This window comes from Pongo pygmaeus, chromosome 15, assembly GCF_028885625.2.
Source record: "Pongo pygmaeus isolate AG05252 chromosome 15, NHGRI_mPonPyg2-v2.0_pri, whole genome shotgun sequence".
Lineage (NCBI taxonomy): Eukaryota > Metazoa > Chordata > Mammalia > Primates > Hominidae > Pongo > Pongo pygmaeus.
In genome coordinates, this window is record NC_072388.2 from 50,649,206 (window position 1) to 50,671,303 (window position 22,098).

The 22,098-nt window shown below is 43.6% G+C and overlaps 1 protein-coding gene across 1 annotated transcript in view; it reads right to left on the bottom strand.

Annotated features, from left to right (window-relative positions):
* Nucleotides 1-21: 21 nt before the first annotated feature.
* NID2 (nidogen 2) overlaps nucleotides 22-22,098 on the bottom strand; it is a 70,615-nt gene continuing 48,538 nt past the window's right edge. The window contains exons 13-22 of the mRNA XM_054447696.2: nucleotides 15,234-15,353; nucleotides 14,243-14,476; nucleotides 10,259-10,480; nucleotides 9,472-9,641; nucleotides 6,767-6,896; nucleotides 6,090-6,261; nucleotides 3,038-3,195; nucleotides 1,756-1,879; nucleotides 957-1,069; nucleotides 22-716 (exon numbers count right to left, since the gene is read on the bottom strand). Coding sequence (XP_054303671.1) covers nucleotides 703-716; nucleotides 957-1,069; nucleotides 1,756-1,879; nucleotides 3,038-3,195; nucleotides 6,090-6,261; nucleotides 6,767-6,896; nucleotides 9,472-9,641; nucleotides 10,259-10,480; nucleotides 14,243-14,476; nucleotides 15,234-15,353 — 1,457 coding nt within the window. The 3' untranslated portion in view covers nucleotides 22-702. The remainder of the gene's footprint in view (nucleotides 717-956; nucleotides 1,070-1,755; nucleotides 1,880-3,037; nucleotides 3,196-6,089; nucleotides 6,262-6,766; nucleotides 6,897-9,471; nucleotides 9,642-10,258; nucleotides 10,481-14,242; nucleotides 14,477-15,233; nucleotides 15,354-22,098) is intronic.

A 22,098-nucleotide genomic window follows, 5' to 3' on the forward strand; every position in this document is an offset into this window, starting at 1 on the left:
GAGACAATATAGATCCTTAAGTCATAGGAAAACTTAAAACACTTTATTGGAGTAATCTAGAAAATTTTAAAATTGTTACATCTTTGGTATTTATAAATGTGATACTTTCCGTGGGTACTTCTATAGAGGCACTACAGGATCAGAAAATGCAAATTGAATCATTTTAGCACCTTTTGATATAAATAGAAATGCACTGATGCAGAGGTAAAAAATCTTAGAACTTTTGTTGGGAAACTATAAATAATTGGTCCTTTCCCATCAGTTCTGCATTGGCTTCTCCAACTGTCTTGGCTTCTCCAACTGTCAAGGTTTAGGATTATTTTTATATTGATCACATGTGCTTTAATTTCTTGGCCAGAAAGAATCCATAGCAAAAATCAGGTTTAGAGTCTTAAACTCTAATTCTTAGTTGAATGAATTTGATCTTTTAAATATTAATGATAAATGTTTACAAGAAGTTGCTTTAATAAGCAACAGTTAAAATTCTGTTACCTTTTTAAACTTGCAATAACAACCTTCATTTTTAAAAATACAGTAGTAAAGATTGAGGTATCAGCTTTTCACAAAAGTCTTTTTGCACTAAAAAATGTTCATCTTGTATGTTCAGGAACGCCTAATGGCCAATTCCTTTTTTACTTTCTTTGCCTTTGCAGTCACTGTTCTTTAGGGTCCAGGTTCTGATTGTAAACTCCAAGTCTTCCTTTACATCTTTCTTCCTGTGAGAGAAGAGCGAGGGTGGGACAGGGTGGTGGGTGAGTATATTGTAACCAAGTTGCAACAGCAAGTCTTTGCATTTTGTGTATAAACTAGGTAGATTTAAGGTAGTAAAGACAGGCCCTCAGGGCAGGAAGAAGGCAATGGTGGCAGTGTCACAGGCAGCAGGGGTAATCAAATACCATATATATCCCTTCTCTGCTCTGCTAATTTAAAGGAGCATCCTAAAGCATAATTTTTACCTGTTGGGCAGTAGGGGTAGACTGCAGTTATCCCGTAGAGGTGAGATCGTTGTTCTGGGAGATACTCGTCAGTAAACTGGCCACTATGTTTATTTACTGATACAACACCATCCCTGGTAACGGAAAGGAAGAGTGAATTCAGGGAGAGTCATTTACTAGATAAAGAAGTTAGCTACAAAAAAATCAGTTGCAATAGAGGAAAATTTCTGGCAGCCTTCTCTGTCCAAGGGCTGATGCTAAAGCCATGCTGAAGTTTGAAGACCACTGCTCTAAATCCATTGCTCATCTCTAGCTGCATGTTAGAATCACATGATGAGCTATCAAATCAGATTTGTAGGGCATGGGGTAAAGGGCCCAGACTTTTTAATGTTCCGCAGTTCCTCATTTGAGAACTAGTCTAAATAGTATTTTTGGTCCCTCAGACAATATGTCCACAGTGTCAAAAGCCAACTTAAGCCCTGTAATATAGCTCATGGTATCAAGGGTAGTCTTATTCTCTAAAGAACATATTTAGATTAATATGGTCCCTTTTGAGACAGTTATCAAATAGCTTTGCTACTTTTTAAGCTATATGTGAGCAATACCATTCCATTTCTGGGTGAAGTAAAAGGATGATTTCAAAAACATGAAAGGATGAAAAACATCCTTGAAGGATCTTATCTGCCAATGAGGAGGTGATGAAACAAAAGCCTCAGAGGGCTTAATGAGTCAAGTCACGTACTGACTTTTGGTAAAACAAGTGGTGTGTCCTCTGGAACAGTTGGCCTTTTCAGGCTGGTCCAGAATGTGTGGGGCTCACCTCCTCCAGTCTGTGTGGTAGAAGTGATCTGCATAGCTTACGATGCTAAAGGGGTACTTGAGGTTGTTTTGAATGACATGCCGTCCAGTTCCATCGGGTAGTGTACACTCCAGTTTTTTGGTTCCTTTTAAAACAAAGGGGGAAAATGAGGTCCTTTAGCTGCTTTGCCAAAAATGATAGTGACATAGTGATAGTGACACAGTGATTGATAGAATGGGGAAATAGGATATTTTACTTCCATTGCAGTCATAGATTAGCAACTGTAAAATTACCTGTCCTATTACTAGTCTCCAGTTTTTGGATAGCATTCCAGTTTTTAGTAAAGATTCAAACTTTCAATCCTTTTTTGGAAGACAGGATTGCATTTACTGAAATCTGGTAAGTTTCTGCCAAAGTAGGGCATTAAACGTCATTATTTTTATAATTTGTGTGATTTCAAGCCTTAGCTTATAAATTATAACATCTGGGTAAACACTTACCCTTTGTAAGCTATGTGTATAATTACTGAGGCAACCTTTTAACCAAAATCCTTAGTATTTTTAAAATATTGTCTAGGTAGGAGGAAAAAAGTGACTAAAATGGTAACATAACTCATATTTCAATGTAAAGGAATCAGTCTTAAAAATTTTCACAATAGCTAAACCATTCAAGAATTTCCAGGCTTCACATTTCTCATGGAGCCCTGATTTAAATTTCACATCCTTTTAAGAAATGTAATTTGTTTTAAACAACTGGGTTATAAAAGTGACCTATGTACATTAGGCCCTTTTATTAGATTACAAATTCAAGAACAGTCTTTTTCATATTCTTTAGTATAGAACTAGACACACAGCATTTTTTCAGTTGTGCTGATAAAAGCAAACAGATTTGGGTTGCTAATACCCATGTTATTACTGAAGGAGGCTACCCTGCTACAATGCTTTTCAAAGAATGTCCTTTAGCATTATAACATGTTTATAGGTAAGTTATAGTGACCGTCTCCCCACACAAGAATAACTTAAGTGAAGTTTGTCAATTCAACAGTGGCTAATTCTTTTAACTGTTAAAAATATGCCAGGCACTCATGGTCAGGCAAGCAGTACAAACTTACTGCTTGATATAGCCTTCCCTTCACCCAAACCCCAGAAAGTTCATTTTAAGACTCATTTAATAGTACTTAAAAGTTTACAGACCAAAGAAAGGAGAGCTAAGTGATGGGATTTCATTTTGTAGTAAAAATCTGTTAGTGCTCACACTCACTGTAATGAGAGGTTATCTATTTGCATTCCATCAGTAGTATTACCTGCATCTGCCCAGCAGAGCAGTTTAGAGAAAGGGTCAAAGGTTAAGCCATTGGGCAATCCAATGTCTGTGTTGATCAGAATTCTTCTGTTTTCTCCATCTAAAGATGATGTTTCAATTTTAGGAGCTTCTCTATTCCAGTCTGTCCAGTACAAGTTGCTGTAAGTTAAAAATAAAGATTGTAAAAGAATAGCTATGTAGCCTGTGGTGGGCAGCATCTAAGCAGCCCCCAGTGATCTCCATCTCCTCATGTATTATAGCCTTAAGCAATCCCCTTGAGTTTGGGCTGCATTAGTGTCTTGCTTCTTTTAGTGCGTAGAGTATAGCAGAAGTGATAGGCTGTCACTGCCAATATTCGGTCTCAAAAAACTGGTTTCTGCCTTAGGGGCTCTCTCTTGCTCCCTTTGAGGGAAGCTGGATGCCACGTTGCAAGCTACCCTGTAAAGAGGAACATGTGCCAAGGAACTGATGTCCTTGAGGGCTGTTGGCCAGAGACATTAGTCCTGCCTGCAGCCCCTGTGAGCATGTTTGGGCTGTGTCTTCCCCGAGCTGAGCCTTGTGATCACTGCAGTTTGGCCATTACCTGCTTGCAGCCTTGTGAGAGACTCCATGCCTGAGGAGCTCAGTGAAGACACACTTGGATTCCTGACTCACAGAAACTGTGAGACTAAATGTTATCTTACACTGCTGAGGGTTTGGGCAATTTGTTACATGGCAGTAGGTAACTAATACACAGCCATATTCCACTTTTACCTGTATTGCAAGGTTTTCTGATTATTGTAACTATATGGAAGAAGTCATTACTAAGTTACTATCAGAATCCCTGCCTCCGAGATACCCCTTGACTCAACTGCCCCAAAACCCTCCGTTTGTTGAAATCTTGAATTGGATCTTGGGTTTTAGAATAGAAACAAATACAGCTGTTAGGAATGGCTTCGATACAAACTATGGAACTTGAAGAGATGTGGACCAGGGATTTGAGAGGGAAACTGGTCTTCTGCCAAAAATACAGTTTGGTACTTGAAGGGTACCTGGCACCCAGGGATGGAAACATTTTAAGTTAAGCACTTTACCTTTTAAATGCCACGTTAAAAATGAAATATATTCATAACAGTTACTAACTAGGAAATAATATGGTCCTATTAAGTGGAAATAGGTTATAAGGAAACAGGTTTATAGTTAGAGCAGAAATAATGTTGAAAGCACTTTTTATAAAATACTATTTTATAAAAGCTATAGAAGCTTTGAATAAATCAGTTGGGCTACAGAGAACCTCAGTGAGAGGAGAGGAAGAAACCATAGGTTTCCCCTGTTGTGAATTTCATCCCTTATGCCCAGTAGATGAAGCAGAGAGAAGCCGAGAGCAAAAGCCAGAAAGCAGTTTCCACTTTGCGCTAAGGTGGAGGTGGCCAGAGGGTAAAGCATGCATGTCATTGCTTCATCGCTTCTGATCAGTCTTCTCTTCCCCAAAATGATTTAATATCATCAAAAATAAGTCTGAAACAAGCTCACACAGATATTTGGTGTAAATTATTTGGGGATTTCCAGAGGAAGAAAATTGTGAAGGTGAAATCTATAGAAAGCAAATGAAAAATATGCAGGAAGGCTTGACAACCATTCTGTTACACAGTTGAGGGAGATGTAATTACATGTGTTATATTGCAACCTGGTTCAAGGTGGGTTTTTTTTTTTTGTTAAAAATTCAAGTCCTTTAGCATTTATATTTGCTGTCTGGATAAGAAAGTTCTACTTTCATCTTTAAACTCATGGCTGTGTTGTGGATTTCAGCTTAAAAGTATGCTTTTTCCCCGGACTCCAGAGACATGGCCAAAGTATCATTGCCTACAAGATGGCAGCTCTCCCCAGTTTTCAGGTCAAGCACCAAGAAGGATTAAGGGGCCGGGCACAGTGGCTCACGCCTATAATCCCAGCACTTTGGGAGGCCAAGGCAGGTGGATCACCCAGGGTCAGGAGTTGGAGACCAAAATGGCGAAACCCTGTCTCGACTAAAAATACAAAAATTAGCTGGGCATGGTGGCACATGCCTGTAATCCCAGCTACTTGGGAGGCTGAGGCAGGAGAATTGCTTGAACCCGGGAGACGGAGGTTGTAGTCAGCCGAGACTGTGCCACTGCACTCCAGCCTCGGCAACAAAGCAAGACCTTGTCTCAAAACAAACAAAAAAAAGGACCTTCCAAATGTCCAAATGTCAGAAAGGCAAGCCTATGCAAAGAGTTTTTAAGAGGGCTATTAATTCCTGTTAAGTCAACTGGAATAGAGAAAGATATAGGTACTTTTCCTGTGTGTAGAACCCAAAGTTTGAAACCACCTTTGAGGCTCTGCACTAAGTATTTCATAGTCAAAAAGCACTTAACTGAAAATTAAAGCTGAAGGTTTTCTTTACTGATTTGAAGGGCATCTGGGAATTTCATTTCATAGAAACTCCACTTAAACATGGCAAGAGTTTCTCAAGATATAAAAATTCTCCCTGATTGTAACACTGTCCCTGAGACAGTGAACAAATCCTGTATGTCACATTTGATGACCTTAGCAATTATACAGACAGGGAAAATGTTTATTTTTATTTCTGCTGTAGCAACACTGAAGCCAGAGGTGTCTGAGCTTTGGTTAATGTCACTTGATATAGGTCAGCCCTACTGTGAGCTTCAACCCTGGTTTCTAAATGTGCTGCTGGAGGAATCCCACTTCACTTCCAGTTTAAGTGTCATCTGAGGCCTTGCCTGATCATTTGATTCAGAGTAGCCCTAGTTCTCACAACACTATCTGAATTTTCTACATATCACATCACAGACTAATATTGTTTATACACAGTCTTGTTTCTTCCTAATAGAATATAAGTGCCATGAAAGAACAGACCTTGTCTTTTCCTAGAACAGGTCCTGACACCTCGTAGATCCTCAGTAAACCTTTGTTACATGAATGCATTTGAGCTTTCACTCTCTTGTTCTGACCTTCCCCACATTGTATTTAAAACCCAAGGGCTTCACATCAGGATCTGGAGGTAAGAGGAGAATTAGGGAAGCCCAGCTGACCCTCGGATTGGATCCACAGCGATGGCACGGGGATTCACCAGATCAGTGTAGAAGAGGACCTTGCGCTCAGAGCCATCCAGCAGGGCACTCTCTATCTTATCCAGGACACTGTCTGTCCAGTACATTGTTCTGCGGATGTGGTCTATGGCAAGTCCTTCAGGGCTTATCAGACCTGGAAATAAAGCAAAGTCAGGACTGGAGTGTTTGCAGGATATGGAGGGTAAACCTGAAGCCCTCCAAGGGTCGGGTGGGCAGGGGGTTCAGCAGGGGAAAACAAAACCCAAGTGTCTCTAAGTCCCCAAGAACCAGGTTAATAGAGAAACAAGTACTTTTGTTACATATTCTACTACCTCTGGTTTCTAGACCAGCAGACCTACCAGTTTGATGACAACCAGCATCCACAGTGCCAGAGCCAGGCTGAATAAACGAAGGCCTCGCCCTGAATTCTTACCATGAATTCTTTAGAGAAGTGCGCACAGTAGGAATCACCTATTTCATTCCTTATATATGAAGGTGTTTGCTTACAGAGGGACTAGTCTTATACAGCTCAATAAAATGTCTTGCCTAGAACTTAACCTCCCCTAGTGGAGAAAAATCGAGGGGAGACTTCGGCGTAAAGTAGACAAGTGACTTTGTAGAATCAGATGAAATGCAGGCTGCTGAGTGAAGCTGCTGACCTGAATTCACGATCGTCTCAGGCTCTGCTCCCAGTTCCAGACTGGCACGGCTGATTGTCCGTCCAGCAACATCTGTCCAGTACACCATCCTCTCCCGGCAGTCGTAATCAATTCCCACGATTATGGAGCCCTTTGTGCATCAAATCATAGAATTAGAAGAATTAGGTTACATTTCCCCTTTGTTCACACTCAGCTGCCTTGCTCATGCACAGCTGCAGTGAGCAACACTGCACAGTGATCCTGCAGGCAACAGAGCAGAGTAGCTGGACATGTGGGCACTCTGGGGTGAAATCTAGGCTCAGCCACTTAGCCATGTGGCTTTGGGCATTTAACCTCTATGCCTTTGTCTCATTTGCAAAATGAGGCCAATAGTGTACCTGCTTCATATGGTTGCTGTAAAAATTAATACTATAAGTGCTTGTAAAGTGTCCTAATCAGTCATTGGTATACAGGAAGCCCTTCAATAGGTGCTATTATGACTGATGATTTAAAAAAAAAAAATCAGCCCCTTCAGTAATTAGAGGACATGGCCTTAAGCAAAATAAGTTTTTAATATTTTACTGGGTAAAAATCCTTTCCCAATGTCGTCAGCACTTTTCCAAGAGCCTTAATAAAATTTGCCACTATATGCCAACAAAATCTACTCTCCCCTCCTCTGTGAATGAGATCTTTCCTCTACCTGAAGTGCAATCACCTATACTCCTGCCCCTGACTCTTAGGAGGCAAGATGTTGGTTATGTCCTGTACTAAAGAAAGTGTAGTCAGGCACAGTGACTCACGCCTGTAATACCTGTCCGTTGGGAGGCCAAAGCAGGAGGATTGCTTGAGCCCAGGAGTTCGAGACCGAGCAACATAGTGAGACCCCGTCTAAAAAACAAAAAATAAATTAACTGGGCATGGTGGCACGCACCTGTAGTCCCAGTTACTCAGGAGACCGAGGTGGGATGATCGCTTGAGCCCAGGAGGTCAAGGCTGCGCCAAGCCGAGATGGTGCCACTGCACTCCAGCCTGGGCAACAGAGCTACACCCTGTCTCAAAAGGAGGAAAAAATCTAATTTATTGGGTTAAGGAACTAGGGAGTAGTGGTTATCCAACCTCTGGCTAGTGAGGTCTCTCCTCCTCATTGCTAAATAAATGACAGTTCTTTAAAAAATAAAATAATGCTGAGTCTGATATTTTTCCTCAATTCCATGCAGAACTTGCTTCATTCAGTTTCCAATCCAGGCTCCTGCTCTGAGAAGCCCAGCAGATGTGCAAAGCCAACATTCAGGGGTTATCTGGCTGTCCCTGAGGTCATACAAGTTCCTGCCTTGCCTAACAGCCTCCTGGGGCTTGGCTTCACTTACGCCCTCCGGGACCGTAGTCAGCCAAGAAAGATTGTACAAAACGGGATTTGGCTTCAGTGGAAAAACAGGCAGCTTATATGGGGGGGGAGCCTAAGGTCAACTATACTTTTATTTGAAAATTGAAAGGTCGTTTGTCCCAGGCAAGAGTACACATTCAAATGAGCTTCCATTAACCCGGGGAATCATGGGATTCATAAACCCATGTCATAACCTCAGGTTAGAGGAAAAAGTCCCAGTTTAAGTAAATTTCCTTAAAATGTGCAAATAACCCATGTCCCATTTCTTTCAGTTCCACTACCACTACCATCACCACCGTGTCCTGGTCAGGGGCATGTTCAGAAAGACAGTCAAGCTCTATGACTTGAATAAAAGAGGGTTAGCTTAAAGTGATGTCAACTTCTTAGTCTCTACCTCTCCCAGAGAAAGTTTTACAAAACAATGTGAGAGTTTTCTTGGGGGAGGGGACAGGACCCAACAAACTCGAATCTTAAAAAGAACACATCTCTTCCTAAACACTGGCTGCCTCTAAGCTTTTCTGGAACCAAATAAGTGTAGTTCATTAACAGAAGTAAATGTAAACATGAATGCCATACTGTTCTTAGGGATGAGCAAGTGCCTGGAGTGTGAAGTTCAACAATGGAATCAGATGATTTTCCACTGTGTCGATGCCGTTCTAGACAGCCACCCTTATTTTTCCTCCATTTTTGAGAAAACCCTCTCCCCAAAATGGGGTGCCTTGCATTAGGGAGGCTGCTGGCTCAGGAAGCATCAAGCATCCCCTGGGGAAGGCTCCATCCACTCCTCTCTCAGCGTCACACACTCCTCAAGTTTTTATCTATGGAGTCAGGGAAGGTTAGGAAAGAAGTGGGTCAAAGGGACAGAACCAAAGTGAAAGGGAAGGGCTGCAACGGTGAGACAGTCGTTAACTGATTTCCACTTGGAGTCCCCAACAAATCGCAGAGATCACACCTTGTGATTAGTCATCCTGTCACTTTGATTTCCAGGATTTCTATGGAGATGTTATGACATAGAACCCTGGGGACTTAGGGTAAGAGTTGGTCCATTTTCCCTTGGATCACCACACAGCCTCCATGTGCTGAAAACTCTAAAGTTCCCTTTCCATTTATCTGAAACCCTATGAACGAACCAGAGAGCACAGCCTTGGCCAGTGACAGGTGACTCCCAGCAAGAGAGCCCTGGTTCTGTGGTGGTGGCATCGGGCCCATGCCGATGGGCTGCAGCTCAGAAACCCTCCAGGACTTCCCTGCACCAGTCCACTGCACTGCAACAGGGCCTGTGAGGTGGCTCCCACTGGGAAAGCCACGCAGCCCCGCCCCACACAGGAGAAATCCACTTTACATGCAGAGACAGCAGGGTCTTGGCTGCATCCTTCTGAAGCCTGGTGCCATTGAGGGGTAAGTAGCCAATCTGTTGGCCCTGGGTATAGAGCAGGAAGGTGCCCACAGATGGAGGGGTCACATCTGGCCGGGGCGTGGGCCGGGCCGTGGGTGGAGCGATGGTGGGTATACCTGTGGGAGAGAGGGTGGGAGAGCAGGAAGGGAAACAAGGGCAGGCAGGGAGATGGGAAGAAAAGTTACTTTACCACATACCAGAGCCTCCAAAAATATCAAAAGTTCTTCGCCCTATGCAGATGTGTTCCAGATGTTCTTCAAAAGAAATTCTAATTTCTAGGGTTTTTTTAAGGATCAATTATGTAAATCTGCCATTCACTAGGGAAGAAGACAGCAAAACACTTCCCTCAGAACAAAGCAGAACAGATTTTTTTTTTGTTTTTCAAGAGAAGAAAAAAAAAAAAAAAAAAACAGAGCCAGCATTGTGTCAGCTTCCTTTTAGGACTCCAGAGTGACACGTGTCCCCTGTCACCCTGGGCTGGGGAGGGGGAATAACTGCCTGCTGAACCGAGTTGCAGATGTTCCAATTATGGAAGCTGCTAATGACAAAAACCAGACACCAAACGCAAATTGGGATCTTGTGTGGACCAGATTATAAATCAACATAGCACATAGTGACTTCTTTCATTAGACCTGGTGACCCCACATGTCCCCCCCACTTCACCACAGCAGCCAGCATCCCTAGCAAAGGCCTTAGATACAGCTGAGGGGAGTAGGGGCGGCCAGGTGCTTACATGCAGGGGTGGTGCCTGGCTGGGAGCGGGTGCCCTGCACCTCTCTGCCATCTTTGTCCACACACCAGCAGAAGTCGCTCTTCCCGTGGCACTGCAGGGGGATGAAGTGGCCCAGGTCATCGCACTGGGGCACGTACTGGTCATCCCGGGGGGTGCCGCCATAGTGCTCCAGCAGGTTTTCCCTCCAGCGCTCACAGATGGTCGGGGGCCTCTGGGTGGGCTCTGAGCAGATGGGGAAGAGGGAAGAAGAAAAACCTTTGATTGTGAGCCAAGGACAGAATGCAAAATGTAGCTCGAGACCCCATGCCTGGCCTCCTGGCCTTCCTCCTACTGTCCAGGTCTCAGCCAAGCCCGTGGACACCAAACTTGGGAAGCAAATGTGTTCTAAGTACTTCTCCACCATGGGAATCAGAAAGAGATCATCTGATGCTTCTTTCTTGCCAGGAGGGTCTGTCATCAAGGCCCAGCCACATCAACAAAGAACAAGAGGAGGTAAGATCAGCAGTGCAGCTCACTCAGCCTGGGAAGGGGCATGATCTCTCTCTGGCCGGGAGAGGCCCACAAGGCCCATCCTGCCTGTACCTTGGGCACCTCTGCTAACAGAGCACTTGTGCAGGTGATCCCTGGGGACTCAGTGGCCGAGGTGATGCTTAAAGCCAATTTGTACTCATTCCCCACTTGCTTCAAGCTTCAAGCTCGAAGCTGCTGAGGAGAGGGCCATCTTGCGACTGGCCAGTGTGTGTCTTAGAAAGTATTACTGAAAGCCCAGCGCCACGGTGCCCTCTGTCTACCCACTGGAAAACTACATGGAATAAAGGTAAAACTGAGTGGAATTAGTAGTGAAGCATAGCAGAGGGGGTGGCAAACAGTTTAAAAATGGTTCTTCTGCAGCCCAGTTTCCAGAAGTGCTTTAGCCACCCTGCACCTGGGATTATCTCAAAGCTGAATCTTTTCCTGCAGGCTCTAGCTTCCTGCCATGTTGCCCTTTCCCCCTCTTTCTCCAGCATCCTCTCCTCTTGTCCCCTCCCTCACAGCTCACTCCATGGTTGAAGTCCTGCTGGCTTCGGTTGCAAAGCAGTTTCCTCCAGGCTGCTTCCACAGTGCCATTGAGGCTTTGTCCAAAATACAGGTTGTTCTGAGAAGACTCTGCTGCAGAAGGTTATTGAGATAACTTGTTCATTTATGTTAGGACTACCCCAAAGGAACTTAAACAAGAGGAGGTGCTTCTCCTTCCTTTTTAATTCCTGCAACTTAAAGCATATGGTCTGCAGAATCACATAGCCAATAACCCTACTTGCTACCACCATTTAGATGTATAATAGAAATCAGAAACTAATAGAAACTGAGCCCCCGCCTTCGCCATCAAACCAGCTGCTCTCCTAGTCTTTCCCATATGAGTAAATGGCACCTCCATTTTTCCACTGCTCAGACCTGATTATCCTTGACCCTCCTTTCTCTCACCATCCACATTTGATATGTCAAAAACTCTTTTTAGCGGTACCTTCAGAATCCACTTAGAATATCTTTACTTCTCACTACTGCACCCCCTCACCCTGGTCAAAAAGCCTCATCCTCTCCCTGGGATTTCTGCAACACCCTTCCCACTGGTTTTCCTGCTTCCACCCTTCTATGCCCTCACTCTCTCCAAAACCAGTGTAAACTCAATTAGCAGCAGCCAGAATGGCCCATTTAAAACATAAAGGCATTTCATGTCACTCTGCTCAAAACCCTCCAATGACTCTAAAGAACAAAGCTGGGAACATTATGATCAGGTTCCAGCACATACAATTCCTCTTGGAACACAAAAGACTGCGAATGAAGTTGTCAGAGCTCAAACCCAACTAGCTCTAGCTCGACTGCACGACTCACCAGAGTTGGGGGAAGCGAATGCCATTTAGTTGTCACTGTAGCTCATGACCCATGGAAGACAAAGCTGTTTTTAAGACCCCGTGGAGAAGGTAAGACTCTGACTTCGTCAGCCAAATGTGTCTCAAGGAACACAGAGAGGGAAATGCTACTTCCTCAAACACTGCAGGATTCCCTGGAGAAGTTCCCAATTCCACCCCTGCTCCACATTCAGATCTCCAAGGATCCATTTTTGCTTTAAGGGACCACCCTGTGCTATGTGTCTGCATTCCAAACAAAGAGACGTGCCTAACTCCTGGGAAATGGGTGTCCCAAATCACTCATACATGGGCATCCCTTTCATTAGTTACTATTTGCTACTTTTCAACCCAACCATGAATTAATTTCTCTTGTGCTTCTGGTTGGCAGGGGTTTAAGTATTTTGAAATCGTGGGCACAGAGCGTCCTTACCCTCCTTCAAGCTGACCCCATCAAACATGAGACCAGTCAGAGATAGCAGTCGGGGCCAAATCAGCACCGAGAGAGTGTGGGCAGGAGAAAGTCCACACCAGAGAACACGGCCTTATTTTCGTCATTCACTTCTCAGTCTCTTGGTTCCCCCTTTAAAATAATTGTCCTTAGCACATGTTTGTCTTAATAAATTTAATTGAATTCTGAACCATTCCCCAAAGGCACCTCCCAACCATCTGATTTCTTCAAATCCCAGATAGAGTTAGAACCAAGACATTTTCAAAGAGAAGGCATGAGGGAAATAGAATTTCTCTGTACCTTTTTTGGACCTTTAAAATCTTTTCCTAAAAATAGAAACAAAGAGGGACTATGGATCAAACCATTATCAATTTTTACCTATCTGGGAACCACCAAGACCTGGCTTTTTAAAAATAAAAATAAATAAATAAATAAAAAAAACAGAGTCTCACTCTGTTGCCAGGCTGGAGGGCAGTGGCATGATCTCGGCCTACTGCAACCTCCTGGGTTCAAGTGATTCTCCTGCCTCAGCCTCCTGAGGAGCTGGGACTACAGGTGCATGTCACCACGCCCAGCTAATTTTTGTATTTTTAGTAGAGATGGGGTTTCACCATGTTGGTCAGGATGGTCTCAATCTCTTGACCTCGTGATCCACCCGCCTCGGCCTCCCAAAGTGCTGGGATTACAGGCATGAGCCACCGTACCCGGGCAACAATTAACACCATTAAAAGGGAAAAAAACATTGGTAATTCTCCAGTTCTTCTTACTTTCACACATTAAAAGCCAAGACTAGCATTTATGGAACCCTTCTCAATAGTAAAAATGGATCTTTGGATAGCAAGCTGTGTCGGAATCATTTTGGCTAAAACGGTATCAAGCTAATCCTATGCTCTTCATTAAATAAAGTTTTTCTGTAACGATTAGGGAAACAAGTTTTACCCATCCTTGAATAATTCAACAAGGAACAGAAAGTTGCCTTATCTGCCTACTGTTGGAATCGACTGTGAGCACTTGATCACCATGCCCCACCCAGCTGGGGAATGCTCAGATGGTAGCAGGCATGTTCTCAGATTGTATGGGCTAACAGAAACCAGATGCCTGTGCCTCCTCTGAGATGTTGGGCTGGGTTACAGAGGGCTGGGATTGTCAGTTTAGAGAAAACTAACTGGATCCACTAGCAGGTGTTATTTTTCTTATTTTTCCTAATGATACTAACACAGCGTTCATACTGTTTCCTGCCATTCAAAAGGCAGAGGTAAGCGAGATAGTTACATAGGAAGGCAGTTTTCCTTCTGGTCAAAACGCCAGTCTGGCCAGATCTTCTAACTGTCAGATCTCTCTAAGCTGCTGTAACAGGTCTAGGGTAGTGGTCTCAGTCTGACCTACATACACAATCTCAACTTCCAGTTTGTACTGGACAAGGGTCTAAGAGGCCATTGTGTAACAGATCATATGTGTCATGTATTGCATATCTCTATGTCCTTATGACACAAACATGCGTATATGTACGCACTATTATTCAAGTCTTCTCAGGAGGAAAGAGGCTATGAAGGATGGTGACTGGCTTTGTGCCTGCGTGGTCTGGGCAGGAATTATGATCTACCCACCACCAGTGCCATTCTGCTTCTTGAGCCCCAGGCCTAAGCTCACCTGGTGGTGGTCCACAGTGGGGTGGGGTGGAGCCAGGTGGAGTCTGGGTACCAGGAACTTCATGACCATCAGGGTCCACGCACCAGCAGAAGCCAGTGCTGCCGTGACACTGTAGGGGCAGGAAGTTGCCCTGCTCATCACATTGGGGGATGTGGAACCGGGCCCCAGGGTAGGCATACTGGGCCTGGGCATGGCGGTGCTGTTGTTCACAGGGTGTCAGGCTTGAGGTGGAGTCTTCCAGGATCAAGGCAGAGGAAGACACAAAAGAGAAATAGAAGGCATTGCAACCCATCCACTTCACCAGCCCACAGCATGGCATGGAAAGGCGCTGGGATTTTGGAGCCCAAGATTCTTATTTTATAACACCTTGCCACTATTTACCTCATTTCTCTCCAGTTCTTCCAGTTCATCCTATAGGTCCCCTAGCTGGCTCTAAGTGTAAAGCAGCCCAGCCCCTCCCTATTGTCATCTGGGGAAAATGAGGGGTAGCCATGGCATCTGCCCAACATCCCAAGAGACTCTGGAGAAAACAAGCCAAAGCTCATTCATCCCCTGAGGCCCAGAGGTTAAGTCTGAGAAGCTGCAAGCCAACGGCACTCACTAGACTGCACCAAGCTGGCCAAGCTCCTCTAACACAGTCGCCATGGCTTAACCCTGGCTACCGGCGCATATGGCTCTGTTTCATAAGCTTGATCTCAACACTTCATCCAAATTGCACTCATCTAGGTCAAGCAGATCACTAGGGCAGTTAACCAGGGCTGCTGTGAGGTAGGACGATGGGTGGGTCATCTCCTGCAGGCCTCCAGAAATGTTACGAATCAGTGAACTATCAGTAAACTAGGCAGCAGGAGGTAACCGAGGAAAAAAATCCACAGCTTGGAAAATCCACCAAGCCTCCAGACCAGGCTAAATCAAGAGTGGGCTGTCATAGAAAAATATCCTTGAAGGAGCTAAGAGATTCATGTGCCTAATCTGGCCCTCTGAAACTTACCAGGTATGCACTGAAATCCATCCCCATAATATCCGGGTTGACAACGGCAGGAGAAGGAACCAGGAGTATTGTAGCAGGTAGCTGCAGGGTGACATCTGTTTTCTGAGCATTCATCTACATCTGCAGAGGTCAGAAACAGAAGAAAGAAGCAAAGAACACTATGACTTCACTCACACAATCTGTGCAACTGCATGGGCTTTGGATATGTGGATCAACATGCAGTGAGGTGTCAGCTTCAGAAGACCTTTGAGCATGAGCAGAAACATGCTGACACCTAAAGGTAAGCTTAATAGGAAGAAAAAAAATTAAGGAACATGTGAGTTAACACATTAGACTAAACATGTTCAGTGTAGAAATCAAATGGGTAGTCACTCACAGAAAAAAAAAAAACACATCTTACAGCATGTTTCATTGACAATGAATTCAAGGAAGTTATTACCTTTGAACTAACCTTTAGACTATAAGTCATTAACTTCCTTTCAGCAATGCTGCAATAAAGACAAATATATCCAACAATGGTTTTTTTTTCTTTCGTTGTTGGCACCATCTCCCTGTAACATTGGTCTATAGATGCAAAGGAGCCAGATGAGGCCCAAATATTTTTCAGCTAAGAAGCACATTCTGTCTTGCCTAATTAGAATCTTACTATCTAGAACCACACCCCCATTAACCAGGTATTTTCTTTACTTTCCACTTTTAGAAGAAATAAGAAAAAAATGTTATCTAGGGTTTTGAGATAATACTTACAAAATGGAAATCTAAATTTGCTGGGCATATCAGTACAAACAATTCAGGCCCCTACACTCTCCACATAGCACCATGAGGATTAATTTTCACCATCATATTTCTCAAAACTACAAAATCCTGACACTTCAAACAAAAGCCAACTTACATTCCTTTTATTTAATGAAATCCACATCTGCTGACAATAGCAAGTCACCCACCCCTCCCATCCCCAGCAGAAAAAAAGCAGCTCTGAGAATTGAATGGTTAAAACTAACGCCCAAGGGATGAGATAAGCTACCTTAAGAGACAGGAAGTCTTTCAGAGTAACAGGAGGATAAACAAAGGGTGTAGGTCCGATTAAGGCTTGGCTGAAAAGAAAGCAGTATTTCCATCCATAGTAATAACCAAGTTTCTTTAAAATGTGTGAATAGAAAAAAAAAAAAACCCAAAATGTGGGATGGTGTGATCAGTGTGAAACCTAGAAAATGAGAGTGTGTTGCATCAATATGGTGCAGCCCATGGTAGAGACACATCAGCATGGGAAGATAGACATTTGAAGCCCTAAATTTGATGTGAATGGGTTGGGAACAGGGCTAGCTCCTCACCCAGGCTCCCATGACCCACATGGAACCTCTTCTAGAGTTACCTGCACCACCCTTTGTCCAGACCACACTGTCACTGGGTCATCCTCTAATAACTAATGTGCTTTCTCGAGTACCATTAAGTACACACACTGGGCATTAAGTGTAGGTGTTCTGTTCACTGGAGAGGAATCTCTTATGTTATAATTAGAAAGTAAGTATTCTGCTTATCTTCTGTCTCTGGGGAGTTTAGTCAGCATATATCAGTTCCTTGGAGTCCTCCCCCCAAAATTCTGAATACTCAATGCAACCCACAGAGTCTCCACCCAGGTGAGTGGTTGGCCTCCCTGGATACCATCATTTCACCTACAAAGGCAAGAAAGCAGATATCAATTCATCTGCAAGGGTAGAAACAAACCAGATTGGCTCCTCAGTTACCCTGAAATCAACCAATGTCACAATTATCCCTGAGCTTGGCTCTGCCTCTTCAACAGGACAACTCAAATGCCCAGCTGGGCAAAACTGGTGACCATCCAATACCTTGGACCTGGAAGAGGCTGTAAAACTGGCTGTAAAACTAAAGCTGTAAAAATTAACATCCAGCCAAATGCAGGAAATTAAAGCTATTCACAATACACATGCTAAAAGTACTTCTAATGGTAACAGGAATCCCAAGCAATGACAGGAAGCAGGAATTCCTGAGACACAGGGCCTATTTCTGGAGCCCATGGAGAAGTTTCTTATTGTTACTTTTGAACTAAAGAGATAGGGGATTCCCCAGAGCTACCAAATAAATCACTGATGTGCTCAGAACCTTCAGCCTAAGAATTCTGACTCAATCTGAAAGACCAGCCTTCCTCCCCACAGATACTGTTGGCATCATCAAAGATACTAAAGTTTTGGATAGACAGAAACTATTAGAAATGACCAACAAGGAGGAGAAAGTCCCCAAAGAGACTGAAGATATCACAAGTGAGAAATTCCTGCCCCAAAGATTGAGACTCCCTGAATTCGCAGTCCTGACTCCTCCTTGGAGGGCCTCTCACACCATGATAGAGACTAGAGTCCTGCCAGTCCCTCCGGGGCCTGGGCATGCACAGGACGTCAGATGTCAAGAGAGAAAACATGGAAAGACTTTCAGCCCCCTGGCAAGGGAGGAACTTTACTGTACCACTGGAGAAGGAAGCCACTGCTTATGCTTAGTCATTACTAGCAGGGGTCTGTAGGGTCTGCTATAAAGACAAAAACGTTCAAGAAGTCGTAGAGCCCCTTTATCACTCAGGTAATGAGAGGTAGCTTAATCTCAGTGCAATCCTCCAGTCTATTAAGCTGGTAAAGAACCTGTTTGGAAAATGTGTTAAAAATCCTTCGAGTTCATGCTTTCGTGCTTTAACATCTTTCTCACTGCCCCAGTACTGAGCAAAACCAGCAGGAACTGCTGGATGATAAACCTAACCCCTGGCCTCGAGTTCCCCCAGGCTCCCGCCCCTTCACCACCACCCACTTGCCTTTGAGCCCAGTGAAATTTCCTGGCATCAATTAACCTCAAACCCATCCCAGATCCCAATAAAGGATTCAGCCTACAGGTCCCACTCTCTCTCTACTCCACAATCTGTTCAATTAGGCACCCTAATAATTGCACCCCGTGTGGCATGTGGTGAACCCACTCCAGACCTGTAAGTGTAATAAACGACTTCCTTTCAAGCTTCATCCTTGCCTCCTCCTATAACCACGCTGATTTTACCATACCATACCCAACATCTACCTACATTCTTGGAACAGGAAACCTGGCCAGGTACATAATGGAGATTATGCTTTCGTTATCAAAGAAGAGAGAAGCTAGGCCAGGTGTGGTGGCTGACGCCTATAATCCCAGCACTTTGGGAGGCTGAGGGGGGTAGACCGATTGAGCTCAGGAGTTTGAGACCAGCCTGGGCAACATGACGAAACCCCATCTCTACAACAGATACCAAAATTAGCTGGGCATGCTACTTGAGGGGCTGAGATGGGAGGATCACTTGAGCCTAGAAGGTTGAGGCTGCAGTGAGCTATAATCACACCATTGCCCTCCAGCCTGGGTGATAAAGTAAGACTCTGCCTAAATAAATAAATAAATAAATAAAAATTAAAAAAAAATAAGAAAAGAAAAGAAAAAACACCAGGAAACCCAAGAAAGAATAATGTCAGTATCTACCCTCAGGCCTCTGAGTAATGATGGCTCTGGGTAGTGGGCCATCTGTAACCCAGCTTCCTCCAGTCACACTTGCTCCTCCTGGGAAGGTCCCAACTCAAGACAATCTGTTTTTGCACCTGGCCAAGTCACAACAGTCCAAAAGAACAAACATGTCTGAGAAATATCCAGCTCACACCAACACAAGTTTGAAATCACTCCAGATTGAGGGAAGCTGCAGAGGATTTAACTCTACTTGGATAAAAGCCTCCTGGCTAGTGACTCAGACCAGACTGAGAACCCAAATCCAAGTGCAGCCTCTCCAGGGAGCCGGTTTTTTTTTAACAAACTATGGCTGGAGAAAAACTCCCACACCCCCTTATTGTTAGTTTGATGGAGTAAAAGAGCATGTGCTTTAACAATGCATAGCTCCCACAAAATAGAGCCTCTATTCTTTGGTCACTGAGACACATGTACACTATGGAATGCCTTTAAATATGCACACATACACATATATTTCTATATTTATTCTTCAAGTTACTTTCATGATTAGCCTAGCCTGATTTATGCATGGGTCTTTAGGAAAATGACCATTCATTCTCTACTACTCCACAATCTGAAAGTTTAGAAGACAACTACATGGTAAGTGGCTGTGGTAGGCAACCTCTAAGATGGCCCCCAACAGTCCCTACCTATTCATGGTCCTGTGTAATCCCCGCCCTTTCAGTAACTTGCTTTTAATTAATAAAGCAACATTGAAGGGATGTCATTTTTGTGATTATGACTTCCATGTTGCTAGCAGACTTTCTCTGGCATTAATAAAGTAAGCTGTAGTGTTAGAGAGGCCCAAGTGGCAAGAAACTGAAGGCAGCCAACAACCAGCAAGGAACCAAGGCTTTCAATCCAACGGTCCTCAAAGGACCGAATCCTGCCCATAACCACGAGTGGATCTTTCCCCAGTTAAGCCTTCAGTTGAGACCACAGACCCACCAGAAACTTTGACTGTGGCCTTGTGAGAGATCCTAAAGCACAGGACCCAGCTGAGCCATTCCCAGGTCCCTGGACCACTGATATTAAATGTCTATTGCTTGAAGCTGCTACATTTTAGGGTAATTTATTGTACAGCAATAGATAACCAATACACTGGGGGAAGGACCTAATGGGTTTGGCATATTTTTAGTTTGTAGGCTTTGGAAAGAATCCTAAAAGCAGAGAACCAGAAATAAAATAGGGACAATTGAAAATGACAAAAATAGGGCAAATTAAAAAGTGACAGTACTTAAATTCCCAATATGGAAAAGTAGTCAAATTCGGAGCCCTAACATGACCCCAGAAGGTAATCAAAATCTTGCCGGACAAGTAGAAGAAAAAAGAAGGGAGAGAATCATTCTAGAAGTGATCAAAGCATGCAGCATCTAATCTAAATTAATATTCTGATTAACACTCATCTCATCTAGGCTGAAATTAATTTCAACTTCTTTGCTTTAAACCAGAGAGCTAAGGAACTTTTAAAAGCACCATCTCTGCTGATCTGAGCAGCCAGATGTTTAAATAAATTCTACAGACAAGATTTTTCTCAGTGGATTCACATTTCTTAGAGCTGGTACTAGGGTTAAACCAAACAAACGATGTGTTCCACAAGAAGGAAAAGCATCATTCCCACTGTCAGGCTTTGGCACCTCACCCTGAACTCCATACCTATAGAGGGTATCTGTAAAGAGTATATCTATTATAGATATACTCGATGTTTTCTCACCAGTATATCTATGACAGATGGAGCTCCTGGCTGGTTAAGTGGGACAAACATCTGTGAATTACAAATCTACCTCATTCTAATTGGGAAATACTCTTTATCTAGAGCTATGGGTGTTTATTCAAGAGGTCCATAGTCTTCTTACATTACTGGGCCTAATACCAAGACACACAGGAATCCCAACTGAGGGTTACCATCTGTATTAGTCAATTTCCTGTTGTTTATAATAGAATATCTGAAATTGAGTAATTTCTAAAGGAAAGGAATTTATTTCTTATAGTTCTAAAGGCTGAGAAGTCTAAGGTCAAGGGGCGAAATCTGGTGACAGTCTTCCTGCTGGTGGGGACTCTCAGTAGAGGCCTGAGGTGGTGCAGGACATCACATGGTGAGGGGGCTGAGCGTGCTAACATGTTATTTTAGGCAGGTCTCTCTTCTTATCAAGCCTCTAGTTCCCTTCCCAAGATAACCCATTAATCCACTGATAGGGGCAGAGCTCTCATGATCCAATCACCTTTTAAAGGCCCTACCTCTCAATACTGCCACAGTGGAATGTAAGTTTCAACATGAGTTTTGAAGAAGACAAATATTCAAGCCATAGCCTCAACTTTCAATACCACCACCAAAAATATCTATTTAGGGAAAAAATAAAAAAAAAGCGCTGAACTGAGCCACGGCTTTGGGTTAGTTCAGCATAAATTGTTGAAGAAAACCATGCAGCAGAGCTTCTGTACAGCACAAGTGGAAAGAGTAAGAATGAGGCTCAGAAACCACCATGTGCGCCTGCCCCATCCAGAGAGAAGTGGAAGGCTGAGCTGCTGTCACAGTGACCTTTGTTCTGTCAGTGACACATGGCCTCAGCCTGCTGTCCACTCAGCCCATCCTGCTGAAACCAAAGGGAAAAAGGAATGGGAGAAGGATAAGAATCAAACATCTGGTGAGGAGGAGGGAGGCCCGTGCTATTTGGATCTGGTATAAAGCTCCCAGGAATTGCAAAGCTGTTCTTAGCACATCAGCTCAGTGGGTCTGGGCGGATGGAGGCAGATGCACACAGCAACACCAGGAGCAGGGGAAAGTCTGCCTTTTAAGGTTCATGTTCCCCAGCAGGCCCTTTCCCATTCCAAACACTTTTCCCACCATTCTCTCATCCCCAGTGTGTCGTTCTACCCTAACTGTGTGTGTGTGTGACTCACGTGAAACTGAATTTCAATCTGATCACATACCACAGGGTATGTTTGGAAAACCTTTTGTGATTTAAGATTTATTGAATGATTTCTGTTTTAAAGTACTCCTAATCCTAGTTTCATGGACATTTATACTCAGAGAGTTATGTCTAGCCTTTGAATAACAACCTCACACATTCTAAGTTAAATTCCAATGGCTAGCCTTACAAATGGTTTGGTGCTTTTATAAAATACTGCATTAAGTCTTAAAGATAGATTTCTGGGAGAAGAGTTTTGATATGTGTGTCTTTTTATATATGTGGAGTTCTTTCTTTTGAAAGAGGAGAAAAATTAGAAATTATATATGTGTTTAGAGATTGCTTAAAATATCACTTGAAGCAGGAGAAGAGCACAACCATAAGTGTTGAATTAAGGTGGAGACCGCCTAACAGGAAGGTATGCAACTTTCCCTAAA